Raw genomic sequence first — 25522 nt, forward strand, 5'->3', positions numbered from 1 at the left:
GAATCCGGGCCGCCGCGATGGGAAGACAGCGACTAACCGCTTGAGCTATGGCGCGGCCCACATCTCGCCTTACGTTACTGATTCTAAATTTCCTTAATATTCCTAGAGATCATACCTAGAATATGCGGAGTTTCTACGCAAAGTGTGTATGTGTCTAACGTAAATACTAGAACCAAATTTTAATTCCATTAAAACGCAACAGAAACACGGTGTAAATACAGATTTCTTTGGCTTCAATCGCTAAAGAGGAGTGGGAATTTCTGTCGCTACAGCTACGGGCCAGGAACTGGAGGCCACGGATTCAATTTTCTCTGAAACTGGGGCCCACCCAGCCTGCTATCCAATGTGTATGGGGGATCTTACACCGGGGGAGGGGGGGTAAAGCGGTCGGGGCGTGTAGCTGACCGCTCGCCTCCATCTAGTGCCGAGGTCAAGAAAAGTGGAACTATATTTCCACTCCCCCACGTGTCTTCATGGCATAATGCTTAACTACTTAAGCACAAAGACAACAATATGTTCTCAAATTTAAGGATTGCGGATTATTTCTAAGAACTGAAATAAAATTCTAGCAGCGTCTTAGGGCCTATGTTGTGATATGTGACGGAGTGTTTCACAAACAGGGTCTCGTTAACTCAGTTTAGGTAGGCTTATCATGGTCTGCCACCTTGTATGGTTATATATAACAGGCACAGAGCGACGAGCTCTGGTGGCATACCCGCACACGAACAGAATCTCAGATTTTCTTAGGTCATAAAAGTATTATGCTTGCAGTGACAGCCGCTGTCATGCACATGCGCCTTACTGACTGATGTGAGTGACGTACTCGTGTGGGCAACTTTCCTTGGCTAGGCCTGTTTGTAAATTAATGAAAAAAATAGACTGAAAACAAAAATATCTGGGACATGAAATGCAACGCAACAGATTCCGGGAAAATGTTGAGAAGAGGGAGACCCCGCAAGTTATCTCTTAAATGCAGACAAAGAAGAGCACAAAAGCGAGTTTATGAAGTACTATGAGAAAGTGACTGATGCTGTTTTTGTATTGAGCATAGTCGCAAAATAATTTCATTCAAGTAACAATAGTTGTTCTAGTGTCTCTGCTTAATATAAGAGTTACAGTTATGCAGACAGTCTGTTTTTATCTCTGACTGTAAACCCGATGAAGTGCTCGACAACTAAGGTCCCAAAAAATTTCGTATATGGTGGTTCTTGGGCCTGGATCACGGAAACAATGAATATCTCTTTAGTTACAAATCCTAACTAATTAATCTCATGATACATGATCTTCCATGGGATATTAAGTAATTAAGAAGTTCAATATCCATTTTAATATTATTCTCCTATTTATTCCTAGGTCTTCAAACGGTTTTTCCCCCTTTTAACATTTGTACTAAAATTTTGTAATCATTTATTGTTTCCCCCATGCATTCTCCCAGCTTCGCTCACCTCACACTCTCCGCTCTGATCGCCGTAACGGGGAATATTCTACAGCTTCTCATGCATCTCTTTCCATCCTTCAATTACATCCCCTCTTAAATCCAAACATCCGCTACACTACCCTACTCTTAAACACTTCATACTGAGTGAGTTTCAGAGGGGCCCTGGCCCAACTTTGCTACTTTAATAACCACAATTTAGTCAAATAGAAAATAGCGGAAACGAAATTTGTATGAATATGAATAACAACGAAGCGGAAATTTCCTCGCGCTTCTGTAATAAACAGGATGGACCGCAGAAAGGTAACGTACCATCCCATAATCGAGGTAAAGTCGCTTAGACCCAGACGCCGTGTCTCGATAAATGACTTCTTCCGGGTAGTAATGCTGGCTCCGTTCAAGTTAAAGTCAGCTCTTTTAATGCAAGACTTATGTACCTTTGGCACACTTTCTGTTCAACTAACTCCTAAAATGAACGAAACATGAAATGACAAGTAGGAAGTTGCATAGCCTGACCAAGGATTAAAACTAATAACTTCATGATCTCCATATTCATAAACGCCGTCCGTATATATGAACGCAAAATTATTAATACCGTTCCAGATTTGTATGAAAAACTGTCACATTTGGAAAATTAATCACAGAATAATTTAATTCTATATTTCCAAAACAGATTGTCTGCGCGAGGCATAAGCCTGCACTAAACGAAGCAGTGGCTGCTGCATTCAGATATAAAAAGAAAAAACCGCAAGTAAGAAAACGCAGTTGGGCCGGAGACTCTTCGTGTCGGAGAAAGCAACCGACCGCATGCGGCCAATGTACCGGGGCAGTGAAGCATTGTTCCCCGGGAAACGATGCGTCCGTCCCCCGATAAAGGGCGTTCGACAAAACTCGCACGCACGCTGAGGGACCAACACAATAACCGGTTTAGCTTCTACATGGCGATTCACACATACACACACATGCGATAATCCAGGCATACAGCGCTAACTTCCGAGTCTAAACCAAGTATTATAACGCACAGCAAGACACCGAAAAATTACCGCACGCACCAAGCCGGATTTAAAAAAAATGAATAGAAAGAGGCCAATTTCTTTCCCCTTACACAAAACTCACATCTCGGACCCTTCTAACGAAATGAACAACGAATACTGCCGGCGATAAACTAATGGAAAAAAGGCTACTGCACATTATAACTGAAACAAGATTTCAGAAACCTGCGACGGGTTAAATTGTTACAAGGAAAGCACAGTGTGCAACCTTAGCAAGTCAAAAACACAATATTTACGGAATAATCCAACTGTGCGAAGCAGACCCTTCTCGTGGAGCACTAGGCAGTCAGCTGGTCAAGAAATTCCCCATCTCTTACGAAACCTGACGACTGATGCCGTGTTTGGACAACGATCAGCAGACTCGATCCTGAACCAAATGAATCCAGTGCACCCGACAACGCAGTCTACTGGATACCATTACAGCCTTATAATAATGTGCTTCCTGGTTAAAATTTCGGCCAAGACCTTATCTTGACTGAGAATATTCGCGGTTTTCCTCGGTCCCTTCAAGCTACTGCCGGGAAAATGCCTAAAATCCGGCCGTTTCCTTCAACATTCTTCATTTTATTTATTCACTATTCATCCTGTCATTCTAACTGACAGAGTCCGACCTATTGGCATATCCTATCTTAATGTTATCCTTCCCTCTATGCCTAGGTCTTTACTAAATTCTGTACTCACTTCACGTCTCTCCGATGCGTGTTACCCGCCTCACACATATCCTCCTTTATCTGATCATCCTAACATCATTCAGTGCCTTCCTCTTCTTTAACCAAAAATTTCTTCTCAGTACTCTGTACCCCTTCCCTTAATTCATGTTTCTCCCTTACTGTGGGAGACCAAGTTCCACACCCATACATACATGCGGGTCTACATATCGCATGTGAATACTGACTTCTGTGCCGTTCTCACAACTCGTCCTATCATTAAACGTACGCGTAAAATCCTTCGCCATTTTTCCAGACGTTTGATATGCGCTTGTAATCACAGAAACTGCCAACGTAACGCATTACAGAGTTTCGATTTACCTGCACAGAAACCGATAATACATTTTACTCTTCACAAGGCTCGGCAGCTTCAGTTCGGTCTCATCAGTTTGTCCGGTGTTACTTATCGGATGGATTCGCTTCTTAAGACGCGCTAATATCGCGACACAAGCTTCAACCCAGTCGCCACAATTCATTAAGGGTAACTCCGACAGAGGCAATTCTAGCCATTATAACATACGCAGCAGCTACTCTTTCAGCAGTAACGTAAACAGGCCTTCATTTGGTCTGCAGAAGGCAAAGCTATTCCTGTAACAGGCCGTGAAGGCCCATAGGGTTGTGAGACGTCGAGGCTCCCACATTTTCTCTAGACAATCGGCTCACAGATGGCTGAGAGGTTATCAGCCTCAAGTGCAAAGCTATCCTTGTAACAGGCCGTGAAGGCCCATAGGGTTGTGAGATGTCGAGGCTCCCACGTTTTCTCTAGACAATCGGCTCACAGATGGCGGTAAGGTTGTCAGCGTCAAGTGCCAAGCTATCCCTTTAACAGGCCGTGGAGGGCCATACGGTTGTGAGACGTCGAGGCTCCCACATTTTCTCTAGACAATCGGCTCGCAGATGGCTGAGAGGTTATCAGCCTCAAGTGCCAAGCTATCCTTGTAACAGGCCGTGAAGGCCCATAGGGTTGTGAGATGTCGAGGCTCCCACGTTTTCTCTAGACAATCGGCTCACAGATGGCGGTAAGGTTGTCAGCGTCAAGTGCCAAGCTATCCCTTTAACAGGCCGTGGAGGGCCATACGGTTGTGAGACGTCGAGGCTCCCACATTTTCTCTAGACAATCGGCTCGCAGATGGCTGAGAGGTTATCAGCCTCAAGTGCCAAGCTATCCTTGTAACAGGCCGTGAAGGCCCATAGGGTTGTGAGATGTCGAGGCTCCCACGTTTTCTCTAGACAATCGGCTCACAGATGGCGGTAAGGTTGTCAGCGTCAAGTGCCAAGCTATCCCTTTAACAGGCCGTGGAGGGCCATACGGTTGTGAGACGTCGAGGCTCCCACATTTTCTCTAGACAATCGGCTCGCAGATGGCTGAGAGGTTATCAGCCTCAAGTGCCAAGCTATCCCTGTACCAGGCCGTGGAGGGCCATAGGATTGTGAGACGTCGAGGCTCCCACATTTTCTCTAGACAATCGGCTCACAGATGGCTGAGAGGTTATCAGCCTCAAGTGCCAAGCTATCCCTGTACCAGGCCGTGGAGGGCCATAGGATTGTGAGACGTCGAGGCTCCCATATTCTCTAGACAACCACCTCACAGATGGTTGTAAGGTTGTCAGCCTTAAACACTGGCCGCCCTTTACCCCCAGGAAGTTTCCTGTACTCCTCTCTTAGAGGCTGAGTCGACCCGAGAGCCATAGTGCAGCTGGAAGGGTTAAGTTAATTAAAAAATCAAATAACTACATCGGGAATTGAACCTGCGACCTTCCGGCTTGTAGCTTAGTGCCTGAACCAAATACGCTTACTGCGTGCCGCCATACCGTACAGGACTTATTATAAACGTTATCTGTAAGACCTGAAAGCATTTTAATTTCGAATAGATTGGTTTCATTTTAAATGAAAATATGTTCTGCCTTATAGTGTACATTTTGGAAAACGTATTTATTGGTCAGAAACCTTACTTTCAGTAGAAAACTTCTTTTGTAGCTGAACCTCTTTATGCAGAGCACACCACGGCCTTAGCTTACAAATATCAGTAAAGTCTCTTTCACGAACTGTTTCACTTACTATACATCCCAACCGCGAACAAAAAGCCCACACCCATGTATGCTACCCTGTACGGATTCACGTTTCTTACGGAGTCTTGTTTTATACTACAGTATTACATCTCGCACGTTTAGTTCTGCGCTTACGAAGAATTTAATTAACGTAAGGAAGATTACTAGATGTGAATCGATCAGAAAGCGGCCAGATTTTATATAAGACAGAGGATTGTGTTGAAAAAGCATGACAGCAGGGCCAAGATTCGACATAAAGACCTTCGGATATAGTAGGACGCACCATATCTTATGCCGATCACAGTGCCCGCGTGTTCTAGGGCAGTGGTTCCTTTGTGAGACAGCGGGATGGTAATTTTTTTTTATAAGACGAGGGCCCGGTACTGGGCCGCGGCCCGGCAGTTGAGAAACACTGGTCTAGGGCATGAAATGCCTTCGGCCGCTCTAAAACTTGGATCGTGGGTTCGAATCCAACTCAAGGCGTGGATGTCTGTGTTTATTCTGTGTTTGTGCTAGGTAGCGGCCTTGCAACGGGCTGATCCCCCATCCAAGGAGTCCTACCGACTGTATAAGATTAAGATACTAAAGCGAAGAGAAGCATTTCACGGGTGCTCTATACTCAAAATGGTAGTAACGGAAGAAGATCGTATCCCATGGTGTCTGTCGTATAGTGGTGATGTGATTGAGAGATACTGTACTGAGCAGGTTATTTCAGTGTTCACGCTGCAGATTCGCATTAGGAAAGTGCCTGAAGCGGACCTATTCCGAGATTTCTGTTTGTTCTATCCTGTGAATCTACATGAGAGCAGGGAATATATAGTATAAAACAGGCCACAACGACTTTCACGTCATGTACGACTTACAATTCATAGCTCCGTCATTCCTTGTTTGATAGAAGGCATGCTTGCAGTTGTTACATCATGGTATAATATGCAAAAAAAATCAAACAAGAATGGAGCTCAATACGAAATTTCACTGCTCAAGATTCGCATTTCACTTGTTACGTCACGATCACCCTCGCATCCTTCTAACCCCCCTCCCCCCACTCTTCAACAGCCCTCATTTAAGTTAGGGGTAAAACTAGACCCTATAACACTCGTTTTGCTCTAGGACTTTTGGTGGCGTATCCCAAGTGTATAGAAAAGAACAGATCAGATTTCTTAAGAAGAGAGGCAGTGAATGCCTGTTGCAGGGTCCAACAGGGGGGAAGAAACATGCAGCACAGATCTGCTTTAGTTGTGACTCTCATGGATCTCTCTCTCTCTCTCTCTCTGCTACAACAGGGGATGGGCAGCTCTCCTAAACAAAACCGTCTTGCTACTGGCATCTGGTTTTTGAATGCGAACTACGGCAACCTCGCAAAATTATTCTTCCCCTAGAGTCTGTATGGTTTGCATTGAACAGCCTGGGTCCCTGTGTGCGTACGAAATTATGTGAATTTACATGGCCTTCTGCTTGGTATGGTACTCAATATTCTGCGAGAATTCCTTGTAACGAAACCCATTAGGGCCAACAAATGTAAACAGTTCGTCCAAAGCATGCAATATTTTATAACAACAGCGTGTAAATCAGTCCCTCCAAGCTGAAGATGTTGCACAACGAGGCTCCAAGGATTTTTGCTAGTTTCACTTCCGAAACGGCGGGTTATTCTGGGCGGATCTGTATAATTTTAAGAGGTTATAAACTGTTCTTACGTATATTCTGAACGCCTTGTTACAAAGCCCATTCCTGTGTTTAATCTTAACTTTCGCAGATCAACCGTATTTAAGGTTTCTATAAATGTACAAATATTTCAATTTCTGACAAAAATTTATTTTAAGAAATTTGCGTCCGCTTTGTTAGATAAACTAAGATTTTGTTTCTTTAAGGAAGGTGAAGTTTCCAAATTTGATATTACATCTATATATGTACATTGTAGTCTACAAACTTATAGTTTTCGAAAAAATGATCAGCTTAATATATAGTGGAAATATATAGCTCAGCTAAATGGTAACTTTCTCCATGTCGTCCAGACCGGCTCTGGGGTCCACCCAGCCTCCTATCCAATTGGTACCGGGGGCTCTTTCCCTAGGGGTAAAGCGGCAGGGGCGTGAAGCTGACCTCCAGCCACTGCCGAGGTAAAAAAAAAACGTGAATCTATACATCCACTCTCCAATACGCCTTCATGGCGTAGTGCTTAATTAGTTCATATTATATTACATACAATATGTTTTAAAAAATCGTATTTAAAAAGTACATGCCAAAATGCAAACGTACACTAGACTGTCCTGTGTGATTTGTAATAATTTATTCGCTTTTAAAAGCAGGGGGGAAAGAACAGCACAGGAAGTTGGAGATAAAATTGGTATTACAACAAACGTGTTGATTTATCAATTGGATTTAACGTTTCCAAAACAACGACCCAGTTGGCTGGTAAAGGTCTGTTCGTAATTTATATTACTGTTTGTTGTAAACATCAGTTTGAGACTCAAACTGAGACCAACCAGTCAGACACGTTTCATAACCAACATTTTGACTCCCAGAATAGTTTAATTGATCACTCAACTAGGAAAGCAACTATCAACAAATCCAAATTTACACTGCACATTTTCTTACATCAGTCATATTTTACAATGACAGATATTAAAAATATCATATACTTCTAATAACAACCTTATCGCTCACTTTACAACAACTGGCCCCCATACAAGCAAAATAAAAACAACGTAACAACTTCTATTATATTAAGAAAATTACAGGTAGTACAAATATCCACTGGTCATGGGTCACTGTGTGTCTGCTACTGGACATCGCAATACTGGCTACTTGAAATATGTTCTATTAAACGTAAAAAAGGTAAATTTATCCCTGTGCTTAACTAATTAAGCACTACTCCATGAAGGTGTATGGGGGAGTGGATGTATAGACCCACGTTTTCTTGACCTCGACACTAGCTGGAGGTGAGTGGTCAGCTTCACGCCCAGGCCGCTTTACCCCCGGGAAAAGAGTCCCCAGCACCTGCTGGACAGGAGGTTGAGTGGACCCCATAGCGGGTCTGGACGACGCGAAGAAAAGAAAATTCTTGACCCTACCAGGACCCGAACTCCGACCCCTTGGTCGATCAGCCAGTAGCTAGTCGCTATACCGTCTACGTTATCCCGGTTCCCCAAAAATTTTCTACTGCAGAAAAAAAAATACTCAGCAATTTCATGAAAGAGAATGAAACTCAACATTCCTCGAGCACTCGGGTATGCTTGGAGAGAAGTTGGATACAAGGAATTTGTACCTCTACAAAGACATTTCACATGCTCGCTCACTCACTCACTCATGGAGCTGAGCCCTTCTTGAGAAGCTGCCAATTGTGCAGCCACTCAAGTACTTCCCAGCATTTTATTGAACCCGAATGTTCATTACCGTGTCATTTTACATGCTAAAGCTCATAATTGCAAGAAATCCCTGACTTTGTCTCTTCACAAAACGAACCCTAAGAACCTGCATGACAAAAAGGAACATACAGTAGTCTACAGACCTACTGGAAAATATCTAAACATGATTTTACTCATTATACTTTCCTGGCAACGAAGTTAAATTCACTTTAATATTGTTTTATCTCAGTCTCATTATAATACACCGGAAGCGTCTGGTAAATATGGTATATCTCTTGAGTATCCGCAAGCCATTAAATTAATTAGACCAAAATTCAATTTAATTTGGTTACTTATGAAATAAATGACATTAATTTATGGTAAAATCTACTTCTACTTAAAACATCTTTTGGAACATATGCTTAATGCGCAATTTTAATATAAATACCCTCCTGACGAGTTATCCGTGATCGTTTGTAGCTCGGTATAAAAATAATTAAAGATTCCCGAAACTGTTTCGTCCTTCGATATTTCCTTGCTGCACATACAAACTAAATTAGTAATACATTTCGCACATCTGAGGTGTAATTTTTCGCGCCTTTCCCAGGGTCAGAAGACGCCAAATTATGTCCGGAAATGCGTTAAATTCGGGTAAATTGGGCAAGAAAATATCCATTAAACAAAAACGTGTTTTGAGTTTTGACAATAAAGGTACTTAGCACACGTGTGAAGACATTTATTCGAAATATTAGTAGGTAATCGATTAGTTAGATCTTCTGATATATCTCATATTATGCCCAGTATAACACTGATTTGCTTCCACAATCACTGACTCATTATCTCATGTACTGATTTAATCAGTTTGACTGCATATCTGTGTTACTGTGGACGGAAACAAGCCGAAGCCTATGGTTACCTTCTCTGTGTTGTACCCGTCCCGCATAATGACTTCATGATGGTATGGGACCGCCCAGGTTAAACCCAATATTACTTTACGTGTTCCTCTCTCTCTCATCACGACAATCCATCATAGAATTGAACATATTTATTGGTACAAACACGGCGCGTTCGAATAAATTTGCCGTTAAGAGATATTATTTTCGAAAAGACGCACATAGCCAATATAACATGAATCTCAGTTATATGACTGTCGTTAGGCATTATTTTGTAACAATTGGCTACTTCTCGGTTTCCTCACTCTCGTTTTTCACGTATCTGAGTATCATGATCGCGTCGTGTCACAGAAGTTCTTGAAGATTTATATGAATATAGTATCGCGCTTGTTGGGAGTCATGTGAACAAGACCCGAGGCTTATCTGCCAAGAATATAACACATCGTGCAATTAAACTGAAGCTGTTATATCAATATTTCCAATGTTATTCATCGAATGGCAATTATTTTTCCTGATTTGGACCTCTCATTGTCCTTCTCTTTCCTACGACGAATAAATCATAGGCCTAGCGCTTTCATCATAATCCTTATCAACTTAACAATAACCAATCACAGTTGTTCTGGCACAGAAAATGTGTGGGTCACAGAAATGATAAGCGATGACAAGTAAAACACCAATCGAGAAATTTAGTGGCTCAATTTCCGACGTGAAGATCTGTAACCATATTCGGAAGTGACGTCAGAACAGAACGTCGTAACAGAACATTTAAATCACAAATCCCTTTATACAGTGCGTACAATCAAGTGCGCGCCGCGGCTGCAATTTGCCGTGAGNNAGAGCACTCTGTCAATAGATTTTAGGCGAAGGTGAGGAGCACAGTATGTAACGACAATCCAGCATACCCAACTTGCTGTCTGTATTACTCACGTCCCCATTGGATGAATAGCTGCTTCCCCTCCGTGGACTGTAGTCCGCAAGCGAACTATACCGACCGAGCGACCGCCACTTGTCGGCGAAGTTAGTGCCAACTTTTGCGGATAGTGTGTGTCGCGTGGTCAGCGCAACAAATCCCCACGGCCGTTAATTTCGGTTTTATAAACCGGATCAATTATTTCCTTGAAATATCTAGTCAATTATCCTCACGAGGCTGAGTCGACTCCGTTCCAGACCCAGTACTTCTCAGAAAATCTGGTAGATCCGGGAATCGAACCGGGGACCTCAGGATCTGTAGCCAGGAACTCTGGCCACTCGAGCATAGAGGCGGTCTCGCTGCTTCCCCAGAAAATTATAATGAAAATTGTTTAACAACCTAAAGATTTTTCTTCTTGTTCACAAGTCTGTCCCGCGTTGAATCAATTGGATCAGTTTATATGATACGGAGCTTAAATAGGATGGGCTTCACCACTCTTCCGGACCAAAAGGCGTGACCCGCAATAACAATCTTCTGTTTCGAGACAAGCACGCATTCCGTGTTCGATCCGAGGTTACCACAGCGGTGACTACGAGAAGTACAAGCCTCTGGGTTTTAATATCGTGTAGTCCGGTACAAGTCCGCCGTTTCGGAAAAAAATATCGTCTACATTTTCAGTGCCAAAAAGTAAGAAAATTAGTTTAAGAATTTGCAAACCAGAAGATAGTATTCTTAAAGTAAACATTCGTGTCACAACAATATTTCTCGGTCATTCGCGATATGGCTTTCCTTTCCGGCGAAATTTGTTTCCCACAGCCACGATTAAAGTAATTTTTACTGCTGACAGTTTAACGGCCGGAGTTTAAATTCGGCTACTGGCGTTTAATATTTTTCCTCTTCACCTGTACATTCAGAACGGCTCTGGAGTCTACTCAACCCTCTATCGAACTCGACTGGGGATTATTTATCCTCAAGCAATAGCGACGGAGGCCCGGGGCGGCTTGTCACTCACCTCCACCTACTTCTTGCATTGAAAACGCATACAGTTTTACTGTGACGCCTCCATACGCCTGCATGGCATTATGACTAACACAGAATTAAATTTTAGCCTTATTGTTCTCGTCCTTACGATAAGCGGACTTCACATCATTCAATATCAGCAGACATGCCTGAAGTCAGCTGTGTAAATCGGAACTCAGATCTACACATTTTATTAAAGCTTATAAGGGAACAAAAATAAGGGTAACCTCCATGATCTCTTCCATCACAAAACGAAAGTTTTGACTGAAATAATTTCTGGGCGAGATTTTGTCATTTCTTGAATAGATATATGTATACTGGATACTATTCTTCACTGAAGACAATCGCTGGTACTTACTCAAATATGTGAACTACAAACTACCGCTTAGACCTATAAGAAGTGATTCGTTTGGTTTGGTGGGTTGCTAAACAAGATATAATCGGAGTTCAACGTTTAAAATATCTTACGGGTCGTAAACGATTGGCCTAGTATATCGGCTAAGTCCCTGCTACACCTGTTTCTACTTTCGGATAGTGCATGATGGCCACTGCAAGTTGTCCTCACAGATCGAACTAATGTATTTAAGCAAGGTTTCATTTTTATTGCTAGTGGGTTGAGACTAAGTCCCTTGTACTGCGGCAACTTCTGGCCTATTGTACCAGCCCCAGATGATAGGTGAGATTGTGGAGCAATTGGTGGAATGAACATTGGCAGGGGAAACCGAAGTACTCGGGGAAAAACTGCCCCGGCGACACTTTGTCCACCACAAATCCCACTTGATCAGACCCGGAATCGAACTCGGGCCGCCGCGGTGGGAAGCCAGCGACTAACCGCTTGAGCTTCGGCGCGGCTTTATGCAAGGTTAATCAGTGATGACAATATAATAATCTAAAAGTTGTTTTTGATGTTTTTTGTTATGTGAGTTATTGTTTTAATATTTATTATTATTTACTTGAATATCTTATGTACAGAGTACAGGAACCTAGCTGCGTCGGTTAGCATGAAACTCAGGGTAGCGATGCCGAATTAAGCGGTATTCAGGGTGTTCATCCAGCTTGATGTTGATTCACTTATTGTTCTCCAAACCACACTGTTTAATTTACTGCACGTTAATGCTTACAATTACAATTTATTAACTGATCTGCAAACTAGGTCGAAAACGAAAGGCAAAACCTATTTTTGTTTTTCTTCAGTGAAGTACCTAAGAGTAAAAAGTAGAAAGGCCGGTCACGGTAGCCGAGCGATCTAAGGCATGTACTTTCTTCGCTCGCTTGGAAACCGGGATCGTGGGTTCGAATCCCCACTCAGGGCATGGACGTTTAGTTTGTGTGTGTGCGTTTTTCTCTGTTTATGTACAGGTAGAGGCCTTGCGACGAGCTGATCACCCGCCCAAGGAGTCCTACCGAATGTGTACGATCAAGAAAATCCGAAATGAATGGAGAAGTTCATGGAGATAGGCCTAGGCCCACTGGGGCTGTCGTGCCAAGGGGGTAAAAAAAGTAAAAAAAGTAAAGCTATCCCTGTACCAGGCCGTGAAGGCCAATAGGGTTGTGAGACGTTGAGGGTCCCACACTATCTAGCCAACCGGCTCAAAGATGGCGGTAAGGTTGTCAGCCCTACGCGCGCCGGCTGCGCTTTACTCCCCAGGAAAATTATATTAATTCTAAGATTATCTTATGTAAATTATATAACAGATACTTATTTGGGCTCTTCGTGCGACATACAGTTTCAGAAAAATAGAGATTTTGTGTCTATCAGAAACGTATTTTTCAAATAATTTTATTAAAGACAGCAAAACAAATCTGGCCCGATCTGAATTACGTGTCTCATGTCTCAATTCAGCACTTAGAGCATGTATCAATACTAAACTACAAACGAACTCAGGAATGTCGAAATACGTTTCATTTGACGCAATACGATACTGGCTTCGACTTAAAACTCTATGTCACTATCCATATATTTCAATTCAGCGTTTATCCTCCGTCCAGATGCCACGTGACCCGTGTCAACGTAACCGATGACGTCAAGTTTAGGACCAGCATGTGGACAACCCCAGACACACATCACGGCCGTAAAAATACTGTACTGACATACAAATTTACTGTGTGAGAGGGACGTTTAGGTGGTTTTCTGAAAACACTGGGAATACATCTCTGCTTCTAACAGATATTCTTGTTTTCTGCATCACATGTCTGCCTCTACAACATGGAAGACGCGAACTACACTCGTATTTCTAATTTTCGAGTAACTGGAAGATGCTTTCGATGCGAGGCTTGTGAAGCAAAAGGAGGGTACCGGAACAGAGAAGGGGGCTGCAGTGAGATTCAGTCAGACCCTGCACCGTGATGCGGGCATACTAGACAGTACGCGGCTACGCTAACATGCTAACATGTTGCCACCCCGAGAGCATGTAAAAACATAGTTAAGAAACGCCTTATTTAGGAGTAGGTCTCTTTATTTATGTTTCTTGGGCCTGTACTTACCCAATGTCATAAATATTTTTTTCTAATTTCGCTCAGTGAGGGGTGGAATCCAACTGGGTCCACTCGGCACGGCGGCCATGATTGGCTTATTGTACCTTGCCCGGGTGATTATGATGATGGAGAATTTGGTGGAATGACGATTGGCAGGGGAAACCGAAGTACTCGGAGAAAACCCGCCCCAGCGCCACTTTGTCCACCACAAATCCCACTTGATCAGACCCGGGTTCGGACCCAGGCGGCCGTAGTGGGAAGCCAGTGACTAACCGCTTGAGCTTTGCGCGGCCTTCTAACGTTAGGAATAAATCACTTCCCTTGTTTTTATTAACTTATTATTAAACTATATTAACGAAGGTTGCTGCCTTTGTCAATTAGAACCAAAAAGGTGGGCTTAAAAAATGTTACCTACTGACAAGAGATATTTGTCCATATGTCTTTTGTTAATACTCGGAAATTTCTTGCTGTTTATTGAAATGTGTTAATAAAATAAGCAAAAAACCAAAATTTTCGGTACTTATAAACCTAACGGCATTCAAGAATCTGGTCTGGGATATAGAAACTAGAAATACATGACAAGAATAACTGAAGTACAAAGGCATGGCATATCCAAGTCATGTTCTATGCAAGCCTTCGAATTCCGTTTCCTAGCCGTGTGTATTACGGCGCCGCGTCACATTCGAATTACAAGCTGTCGACTCTAAAATACATTTCCATAATTCCCACTAGAACACTATACACTGACAGCCCAATATTTACCATTACGCACAAATAATATCCGTGTTACGGTATATTTTACCTTTCGAGTCGCACAAAATAGATTCTCATACGCGCACGTCAGTTTTATCACATTTCTTGGGAAGAATATCACAGACAAGCACTACGCAACAGAGCATAAAACCTTATTCAAACATGAAAGGGTCAAAAACTACTGTGTCCTCTGGACGTCTGACTTGCATTCCGGGGGTTCCCGGTTTCAATCTCATCCATGTCACAGATTGTCCTTACTGAGGAGTATCGAAGTTTTCTTTGTCTCCCAAGACAAATACCGTGACCATATCATAAGTTTGGCGTTTCAACATACTATTCAGTACCACCTGTAAGTCGTCGTGTACAGTTGCGAGTTACTGACAGCGTCCTTAAGTAAAGTATAACTGTAGAGCAATCATTCCACGCTTCGCGGATGGTTAAAAGCGCTACGTACAACTCACAAAGTGACTAGACAAACTGTTTATGGGAAGTTTTGTAGGGAGAATCTCACGCAGTTGGCACAGGGGCAAGAGGCCTGCTGGGACTCACCTGTTTGGAGAAGACTGCGATGTCCTCGTTGAAGGACTCGGAGGAACACACATCCCCTCCCGCGACTCCCGGCTCCCGGGGAGTGCATGTCGCCAACTCACATTTCTCGAAGATTAGAGCCAGCAGCGGGAACAATGGATGCCTGCAGTGAACACGTATAAATACAGCTAATTAGATACAGAGAATTAAAAATTACATCTATTTAAATTCTCCTCATGTAGAAAAGTACAGTGCGTACAATCAAGTGCGCGCCGCGGCTGCAATTTNTAAGCATATCACATGGATCTTATGTTAGTAATAACAAGTACCGTGTACAAGTTTCATTCCATGCTTCTCACAACACATGAGCCCCGTACAGGATTGGCGATATCTGCACTTAAACACGCAACAGACCTACACGATTGCTACTGGCTAAGAGATAAGTTCTTATTTCTAGGTCTACGGCCTTCCAGTATGAATGTGTTTCCTTTTCATAGGCATATAGCTTTTGGGTACGGGCGTTGTTTCCTCAATTTGGTAGCCGTTTCTAATCAACTCTAATTTACTGAAGATTTCAATTGCAATATTAGTCGTAATTAGTCTACCTTTTTTGGTTCGTTTTCGTCTTCCGTTCCATAGATTCAACAAATATTACTTTTTAACAAATGATAATGAGTACAATATTAAACATACATAAATATCTATACGCAGATACATATTTTGAGGGGAGAGGCCTGGGCGAGACACGGATCCTAACCTATACTGCTGAATGCGCGAGATCCCTATCAACAGAAAACATTATGCAGCGTTTATGTTTTGTCCGACGAGTGGACTTTAATTAAGTTACGTGAAAGTAATGTTAATTTCATATCACAGCCGCTGTACGCTTACACAGTGAACAGACGGTGTGGGGCAGAAGAAATCAGTTGCCAAACAATACGATTTAAAGCGTTAACAGATTAAATTATTGTCTCTTTGTACGGAATGTATGATTATATAGGCTCAAGTCTGGCGAAACAGTGGTCAATGTCGCCCGCCCACCGATCTACATGTCTCAGCACTGATTTTCCATATGAGGGAGGCTGTTTCGTCCTATTCATGTGTCATTATTTCTCTTCTAACAATTATACCTCATACGTTCACATCATTACACAGCGAATATTGCCCACATTTTACCTTGACATAAAAATTTTACGTAGCTGAGATGAAATTGCAAGTTTTTTTTTTTTGTTTCGTCTTCTGTGTTTCTCTCATCATGGAAATTATCGTAACCGCGCGAATAATAACAGCTGCAAAAATTGAGAAGAATAAAGCTTTTCGCAATTACTGGGCAGCAGAAACAATTCTCCCTGCGTCCGTACATCGAGTCTACCATTACAACATTAAGGTGAGAGAATAATAATAATTACATGCAACGAAATCGCCATATTTAAGTACGTACTTAAGTAACTTTAGTCCCAATACACAGTATCAAGGATGTCCAAACAAGACCCGAAACCCGATGATTTTAAAACGAAAGTGACAGAGGTACGATGAATTGCAAGATATTCAAATAACAGTCATTTGCTACTTCGCTGATCTTGAAACAACTGAAGAGTAATCTCGTCTCTTCACATCATGATTCATGCATTTTATTCTGTTTCACCTTATAATTGTAATCCGACATGCCTTACGGGATAAATTATTCGTGCTGTAACCCTCTAAATAAAAGACTGTACTGTGGTTCCCAAATTCAGACCAGGAAGGAAAGAGGTCACAATATACGTGTACAAGAGCAAACTATGTTCAACTCTGCAAGGCAGTGAATGTTAATAATACAAACAGAACACACACGCACGCACACACACACACACAGTCCCTTCATTGTAATTAGATGCTTGATAAAATATCAAAACACGCATGGCGGGATCTCTTATCTAGATTAGCGGGCCTCTGCGCAACCGGCAGCGTCTACACATTTATTTATGTATTTAAAACCTATGTAAATTTCTCCACCAAACATTCATGTTTCACTAATACCCTAATTAGACGTTTCTAAACATACATAATATGTGTAAGATTTGAGGTTTTCACGGCGGTGACTGAATAAAGCAGTCTTCTGGGATGTGGCACCATGTAGATGTGTTAACCGAGGTTTCGGAGGTACGTATCGCCTTCATCTTCAGGGTAGAAGGGAAAATAAGAAAATCCGCAAGCGAAGAGACCGTGAGAACCGGTACAAGCAGACAAGCTTGCGGATTTTATTTTCCCTTCTACCCTGATGATGAAGGCGATACGTTCCTCCGAAACGTCGGTTAGCACCACATCTACACGGTGCCACATCCCAGAAGACTGTTTTCTTCAAACATAATATGTCATTACTGCAGAAACTGTATACTCCGGCATTACAGATATTACGGGTGTATAGAACTAAAACCAACACGTGGTAAGCTATAAGCTTCATAACGACATTCTCAATGTTGCAAATGAGGTGATTTGTATTTTGCAACTGTATGGATTTGTGTGTGTGGGCCAATCCGACTGACCGACCGAAACAGAAACGGCAAATACATATTTATGTATGAGTTATGTTAGTATGATTGCACTCACATCTAACGCGCGCACACACACACACACAAACACACACTGCGATGTAGCAAGCATTGCTTTACTGGCTTCAGAATATTAGGGCTACATACAAACTCTTTATTCTGAGAGAACTTCGCACTTTCATCCCTCTATCATAGCGTATTATGAAATATTCACTAGGACACAGATATCTGATGGTTTACCCAGAATTCACTTCCCCTTCTAGACACCGGATAAAAAAGGAATTTTCCACTACATTTATGCGTTAGGTTTCTCCAAATGTTTTACAGCTCACTGTGTAAGTTATATAATATTTCTTTGTTTTCTGTTGATATTAGGAATAGAAAAAGAAGGGCCATTTAAAAACGTGAGTTGCACTAACACAAAATGAACGAATAAATAAACTGATAAACAAAATCAATTTGGAAAAGAATACTTACATTTAAATCCAAGTAACTCTACTCCTCCATTTTAAATGTTTAGGATATAATACAATTCATAATAGACCGAAGTATATAGACTGCATACAAAAACAGCGATCAATGTTCTGTACACTATCCATCATAATTTTTATTTAAAACGACTGCCTCCGTCCTCAGTTCCAGTTCAGCCCTCGAAACGTCAATTTAAATAAAGATGTGGACGCTGGTTATTATTATTATTATTATTTATATTGAGGCACTATGCTACAAGTCGGAAGGTCAAGGGTTCAAGTCCGATGAAGTCATTGGATTTTTTTCAATTGACCTAATCCTTCCGGCCGCACTTTGGCCCTGGGGTTGACTCAGCCTCTAACAGAAATGAGGACCAGGAATTAAATACTTTTCCTGGGGAGTAAAGCGCGGCCGGCGCGTAAGGCTGACAACCTTACCGCTATCTTTGAGCCGATTGTCTAAAGAAAATGTGGGACCCTCAACGTCTCACAGCCCTGTGGGCCTTCACGGCCTGATACAGGGATAGCTTTACTTACAAGGAAGAACTGGGTTCTCTCCGTATGTTCTATCGCTTGGCGGTTTTAATCTTCTTCACCGTTTCTGGTTGGGCAACCCACGTTTGAGTTTTGTAACGGTCAACGAAGCCAGGAGATATTTTGCTACNTTGGAAGCTACCTACACACAGAACAACACAAACAAAGAATAAACGTGTACATAGACATCCATGCCTTGAGTGGGATTCGAACCCACGATCCCAGCTTTCGAGCAAACGAAGACAATTGATGCCTTAGACCGCGCGCCCACTTTGATGGGCAGGACGCTGGATAACGTCCAGAAAATCGACCAGTCTATTACTGTCTCAGTCACGAACTTTCGGACTTAATTTGTATAGAAGAATGTTAAAAGTATCCCATAATGCCAGGTGCTGAACTGAACACTGAACTATCAACACAAACGTGAATACATATTAAATTATGAAAAATTACGTATTATAGCGGAAAGAAACAACAAAATTTCACGGATATGATATGAGGATCGGCAATGGTTAATTAAGGAACTATGCACTCGTCACGTAGGCCTATTCAAAGAAATTACAGAGTAGCGAGCTTGTATCATATCAACTGCATACATATTCACATCTAAGGCCTTCTGTTGAACAGCGAATTCATCTTTGCTCGTACTGCGAATCTTCAACGAATCAATATTTCCCAACATGAGAATTTTATCATACATTTCTAAGTTACTTGTTTCGTTCGATCTAGATGTCCCCTCACGTCGCAACAACAGTTTGTCAATATCCCTCTGTTGGGATATGGTTACAGAATGCGAGAATGTTTTGTTTTCTCACATATGAACTGCACTGTTACTATGTGTATAACAACTGTAACAGTGCACAGTGTTTCACAGCTAAAGTTCTAAACAACAGAGGGTACAAGACAAGCTTTCAACGAAATACAAGTTATGACGAATGCCTGGCACACGTAACTTTTAAATACATCTTAAATACTATAATTACTGCAGGAGGGTGGAGGGGGAGTACAACGCCTTCTGCACACCGCAACACAACATCAACACTCCAATATACAGTAGGAGTAACAAAGGAACTGGGTATCGTACCGTAAGTTTCATTTGGTTAAAAAAAGTAAGGCCCACTGTGATTACTTATTTGCCATTTTGCGCAAGCCCTGAAATTTAGGGTTTAAAAAATATTGTAGTAGGAAGGAAGGAAAAACGTTTTTTTTAAATAAAAAGAAATATTTCATCTTACAATTAATGTAATTTACTAGATTTTGCTCTGAACGTCTGATATGCATACTGTGAACCTACTTTCTGCACATGCGAAAGTTCTGGCGCCCTTGTTAAGACCGCACACTGCAACAAAATTCTAGTGTACCACGCAGGAACCCAAATCCTAAACATGTGAACAAGGCTATTTCCGCCGTCAGGGCAACTGCCTTTTATTTTAATCATACAATGGCTAGACGAATCATACAATGGCATGTCAGTCACCTAACTGAGCAGAAATAACTTGGAATATCTTTACAGTGTACTATCACATACAAGTCAAACGCAATTTGCACCCGCCTTACAACTACCAACCTACAGTTACCAACTACCAGTTTGTCTTCCACACAGATATGATTAAACTTTTTTTCTTTTCAACCTGTATTTAGTAGTCAACAGTTGCATTTCCAGATAGGGTGTACTTCAATCACTTTCACACACTTTAAATTCTGAAAGTATAGAAAAATCTCATACCTTTTAACCGCGTATTCTCTTTTTGAAATACGTGTCTGAACTAGTAGTGTTTGGATATAGGCCCTACTTTCTTATCTTTCATGGTTTTATAACCTTACAATTGAATAAAAAATAAATATAATTTGTTCTAATGTCTTAAATCTTTCTTTATAAATAACTGAATTCCATATGCATCTAACTTGGCTTCTAACTGCCTAAAATGTTATTATCTTATATATTAAAAACACAATGAAACCTTTATGTGAATAAGAAGAAGCATATGACGGAAAGTGACGGTCACGGTAGCGACGCGGTCTAAGGCATGCACTGTCTTCCCTCGCTCGGACGCTGGTATCGTCAGTTCGAATCCCACTTAAGGCATGCGTTTATTCTGTTTGTGTTGTCCTGTGTTTATGTAGCGGCCTTGCAACGGGCTGATCACTCGCCCAAGGAGTCCTACCGTCTGTATAGAAAAATTATTACGGAACTGAATAAGATGCCTGGGCCCTGAATGGGCTGGAAGAGCCATTGAAAAAAAATATATTATTGAAATTACATACGGTAGGCCTATTACTCGCAGAAAATATGAAGATCAGCCAATCCGAAACTAGGGTGCATTAAATATATATGGCGTACAGGGGTAAAGATAAGTTCAGGGCATTCATATTAACGCCAGTAAGGATACAACGAAGTTTACATGGGTCCTGACTACAATGCCCTACATAGCTACACATAACAATCCACAGCAAAACTAATCAATTACATTTTTGACAAATAACAGCAGTTCACACAAACAATGTGGCCAAGACTGTCCTCTGACCCACAGCATATCCGACTGCGCACACATAAATATACATCTATGTTGTTCCGATACATTCAGGCTGACAGTAATGATGGTAGCAGGCTCCACTGCCGGTCGCTTAAGACACTGACAAAACACTGCGCCCATTTGACACGAGTGGTGTCCACTGAACACTACTACTCGTAGAATCCCCCCCCCACCGGATCAAATTTGGTTCGGCACACACAATTTCTTAACGATACTCATTTGCCTTCGTTACGAAAACTGTATTCTTACATGTATGTATACACCGTACGGGCTATTTACCTTATAGGTTGGCAATACTGTCTTAACTGCGCAAGGACCACGCACACCAACAGCTTTCATGCATTTTATGGCCGTATTTTTTCAACGTCATAAGTATTGTCTCAATGAATAAGATACACCACCTCTGTGGACATGTTATTGCTGCTGTTGTTACTACTACTACAAAAGCTATATATTAGCTTTAAAGCTTCGCCAAGTTAAACGCACGGACCGATATAAAAAAGCTGGTTGTTATTCTTGTCCTCGCATTCAAGCCGATACAGACATATCAAATATCGCCCCCACCCTTATTCGAGACATTAGAATAACCCGACATTTCTGTCATAATATTCAGAAAAGCGTCGCTTTTGTTATTTTAGAACGCGTGCTATCTCTTACTCTCATTGAGTGAGTTGTCAATTACTTGGATTTTCGACTTTTTCCTATCGTCCGGTATTCTAGAAAATATAAACCACGACGTTTCGGAAACTGAATCTGTTTCAACCCTCAGTTGAGGGGGAACACACCTAATCAGTTGGGTCCCTGGACCAGGCGTCTTCCCCTATGCCTGAGTACGGAAACAGGTCCAATTTCCGAAACGTCGTGGTTTCTATTTTCTAAAATACCGGACGATAGGAAAAAGTCCAAAAACCCAGTAATTCTGCGACTTATACAACATCGTCAGAACCCTTTAGAATCTAACTTGCCAATATTTGGAACGGTACCTGAGTCTATGATGCCTTCCTGCCACGCGAGCATGCACACACATTTATTTTGTTTTGTGAAGGGAAGTTGGCCTGACTGTGGTATTATCCAGGTATGTGGCTGGAGAGATTGAGGAAAACTACAAAAATGCTGAAGACACTCTGTGTTCCCGGCTAAAATTCGAACCGAGAACTTTCCGAAAATATTTGAAGAGCGTCACCGCTAAATCAACTAGATCCAAATCACTACCATCATCAATATCATTAATTTAAACGAGGGTACATCAGTATGGGCTAACAAAAATGTAAGAAAAAGGCTTCAGTAACTATGATACAGAAACCAATGACACCCCTATTACAAGCATATGTAGTCTAACTATAACACAACATTTGAGAAAACCCGTTTCTTTTTATTATTATATTCTGCATACATTGGCTCCAATCAAAGAATAGCATTCTATCAAGTTGAGCCGTGACAAAGAAAACGATCTTTACTTGGGAACAAAATATTAGACACCCCATGACCACACTGGGACACATACTGACATTATGCCTATATTGTTATTAGTCTGATTACAGTGACCATGTGCAGTTGGACATGGTTCATGAATTACTACTTAATATCGAAATAAACTCCTGATCTATCCAATCTGTAACAGTGGCGGCATAACAAGGGATCTACGCTTAACACACGGGAAACAAGGGTCTATTGTTGGAACGTCAACTGAACTAAGCTTTACCTAAGACGTTATATCCAATTGCGCTTACGTAACGTTGCTCCCGTGGAAGAGATATTGTTGTGCATCTTACTAACGACTTCAACACGAATTTAACTACTGGTTAATAAGCTATTTAAATATGCTATTCTGTGGTCAAAAACCGTTTCAAATTTGATTAACTCTGTGCTCGAAGTCATGTAAAATGAAATAAAGTTCGGATATCACTGGCTGTATTTCAAACAAAAAGTGCAAATTATACCGTCCACTTAACATTCAAGACACCGGATTCTGGGACACACCGGTGGGCGTAGTCTTAAACGTTTAGTTATAGTATTTGCAGTTTCAGCCAGAAGAGGGATGTTCGTTAGTCTCTAGTTATGTTTGAACGCAAAAAAAAAATTAAAATGAAATGAAATTTCGTTTATAGGCTCGCTTTCTGGTGCAATGTCATTCGTCCTGGTCCAATGAACAAACCTTTGCGCCCTTTGATTCGACAATTTAACCTTAACAACATCCTGAAATAGCACTTCACTGCCTGACAATACCTAGGTCTGTGTCTTTCTTTTGCTTGTCACACAAACAGAAGAAGAGAGATTCCATGTGCACAAAAAGGTACGTTTAAACTACGGAAATCCTTGCTCATCATACGCGAAATTCATAGCTTGAGCCTACAAGCCTTATTTACATAAATAAAATTTCGATCTTTTCTTACAAAAATGTAAACTTGTCCCTGTTCTTAATCAATTAAGCGCTATGCCATTAAGGCATATATGTGAGTGGAGGTATAGCTCCACCATTCTTGACCTCAGCACTAAATGGAGGTGAGCAGTCAGCTTTACGCCCACAGTCGCTTTATCCCCGGAGAAAGAGCTCCCGGTACCAAGTGGACAGGGCCTCAGAGCCGGTTTGGACATCGCGGAGAACAGAAAAATTCCTTACCCAATCCGGTAATCGAACCCCGGATGACCAGCGCGTAGCCCATCGCTATACCGACAAACTATCCCCGTTCATATCCTTATCTAAAGGGACTCACCTGTAAAATATAACGGCAATTAGGGAGTGCTTCTTTGAAATACAACGCAAAATAAAAACTATTCGGAGTTCTACATTTTCAGAATATGAAATTTGGGTATCCTCGTCATGTGGATGTTTCTGCAATATCTTGCACAGAACCATGAAGGAAAGAGAACAGTGAAGAAAGGTCCGGCTCAATTACCCGCCTATCGAGAAACCTTTCCGAGGAGAGAAAGCAATCAATCATTTGAAATAGGCCATATAATTCAAACGCGACGGAAAGTGAAATGCAGACTCTTGCAGTATTAATTTGTATAAAGTCTTGTATATAAGAATTAGTGACAAATGTTATTTTATTTAAAATAAGTGCATCACTAAAGTAAAGCTATGCGGAATACATGATAAAAATATAGCTTTACTAGCTACGCAGAGCCTAAGCCGAGATTAACAGTCCCCATGTGCTATCGCTACAAACTTCTACAAGTGATCCAGAATCAGCGAACAGAGAATTTAACGTCGTACTCTCCCCTCCACTTTATGCGATAATATTTTAAACCATTGAAAAGATCAACCTTATCTGTCTATAGGGTAATTAATTTTAATAAGTAGTAGTATTGTAGCTTGATGTGACAGTACGTTACTTACATAATAACAATAATAATTTATTTCTGCAATTATTTTTATTGTATCTATAGTCGTGCTAAAAATTCCAGGCCTCTAAAATTAATATCTACAAATATGACATCGCAACACCGTAGCGTCTAAGACGATTTTCATGACAGGAGAAATGGAAAACAAAGCATAATAACATATGTTATTTAATACATGAAACAAGCGCTGACAGTTGTTCTTCCTTCCCCCTTTTTTAGTTCCGAATTTTCTTTTTACAGCGACATGCATGGTTCGCCTGGAAAATCGTTTCAGTGAAGGCCTTACGGCGCTGTAAACCAGCCGACCTAGCCAGAACCAACGAGCAGTCAGTCACAGGGGAACTACAGCCATAATTTTTGCCATAAAAGGCTAGTGGCACGGCTTACGCTATTTATATAGAGCAATAGGCCTAATAGTCAAATTATATTAACTTACATCGCTTTGGATAAGTTACCGGAATCCGCAGAGGGCACTACGACAGACATGAAAATATTCCGATCCTTGAATGCGCATCTGCGCTAATGTTCTCCACACTTTGCGCATATATAACTCAGGGTCTCATCAGGAACTCAGGGCGTCTCCTACGTACACTTCAGTAGCTGTGTCATTTCCGGAATGCAAATGCCTATCCATGCGTCTTGTTCTCTCGCGACTGATTCGCTTAAATGTACACACCTTCACATAGAGATCTTCTGGGCTTTCGTCTCGTATGTGGACACCAAAGTTTCGTCTGAAAATACGGCATCCACCTTCAAGTTAAACCCTGTAGGTAAAGGCAGCACGATTCTCCGAAATGTAAGTATCCACCTACAAGACTCTACACAGTCACAAACAGTCGCTGCCGTGAATACCCGCAAAATATTCTAAGATTTTACACATTAGACCAGGAAACAAATTAACCAATGACGTCATACGTCGTCACTATAATGTGACTAGAGTCCT

At 41.6% G+C, this 25522-nt stretch overlaps 1 protein-coding gene across 10 annotated transcripts in view; it reads right to left on the reverse strand.

Annotated features, from left to right (window-relative positions):
- Nucleotides 1–25522, reverse strand: part of LOC111863322 (homeobox protein homothorax) — a 1160896-nt gene that overhangs the window by 783006 nt on the left and 352368 nt on the right. For all 10 annotated transcript variants that reach the window (XM_023849545.2, XM_033751014.1, XM_023849541.2 and 7 more), the window contains one exon: nucleotides 15187–15328. In XM_023849545.2, the coding sequence (XP_023705313.1) occupies nucleotides 15187–15328 (142 nt within the window). The remainder of the gene's footprint in view (nucleotides 1–15186; nucleotides 15329–25522) is intronic.

Source organism: Cryptotermes secundus, unplaced genomic scaffold, assembly GCF_002891405.2.
Source record: "Cryptotermes secundus unplaced genomic scaffold, Csec_1.0 scaffold159, whole genome shotgun sequence".
NCBI lineage: Eukaryota > Metazoa > Arthropoda > Insecta > Blattodea > Kalotermitidae > Cryptotermes > Cryptotermes secundus.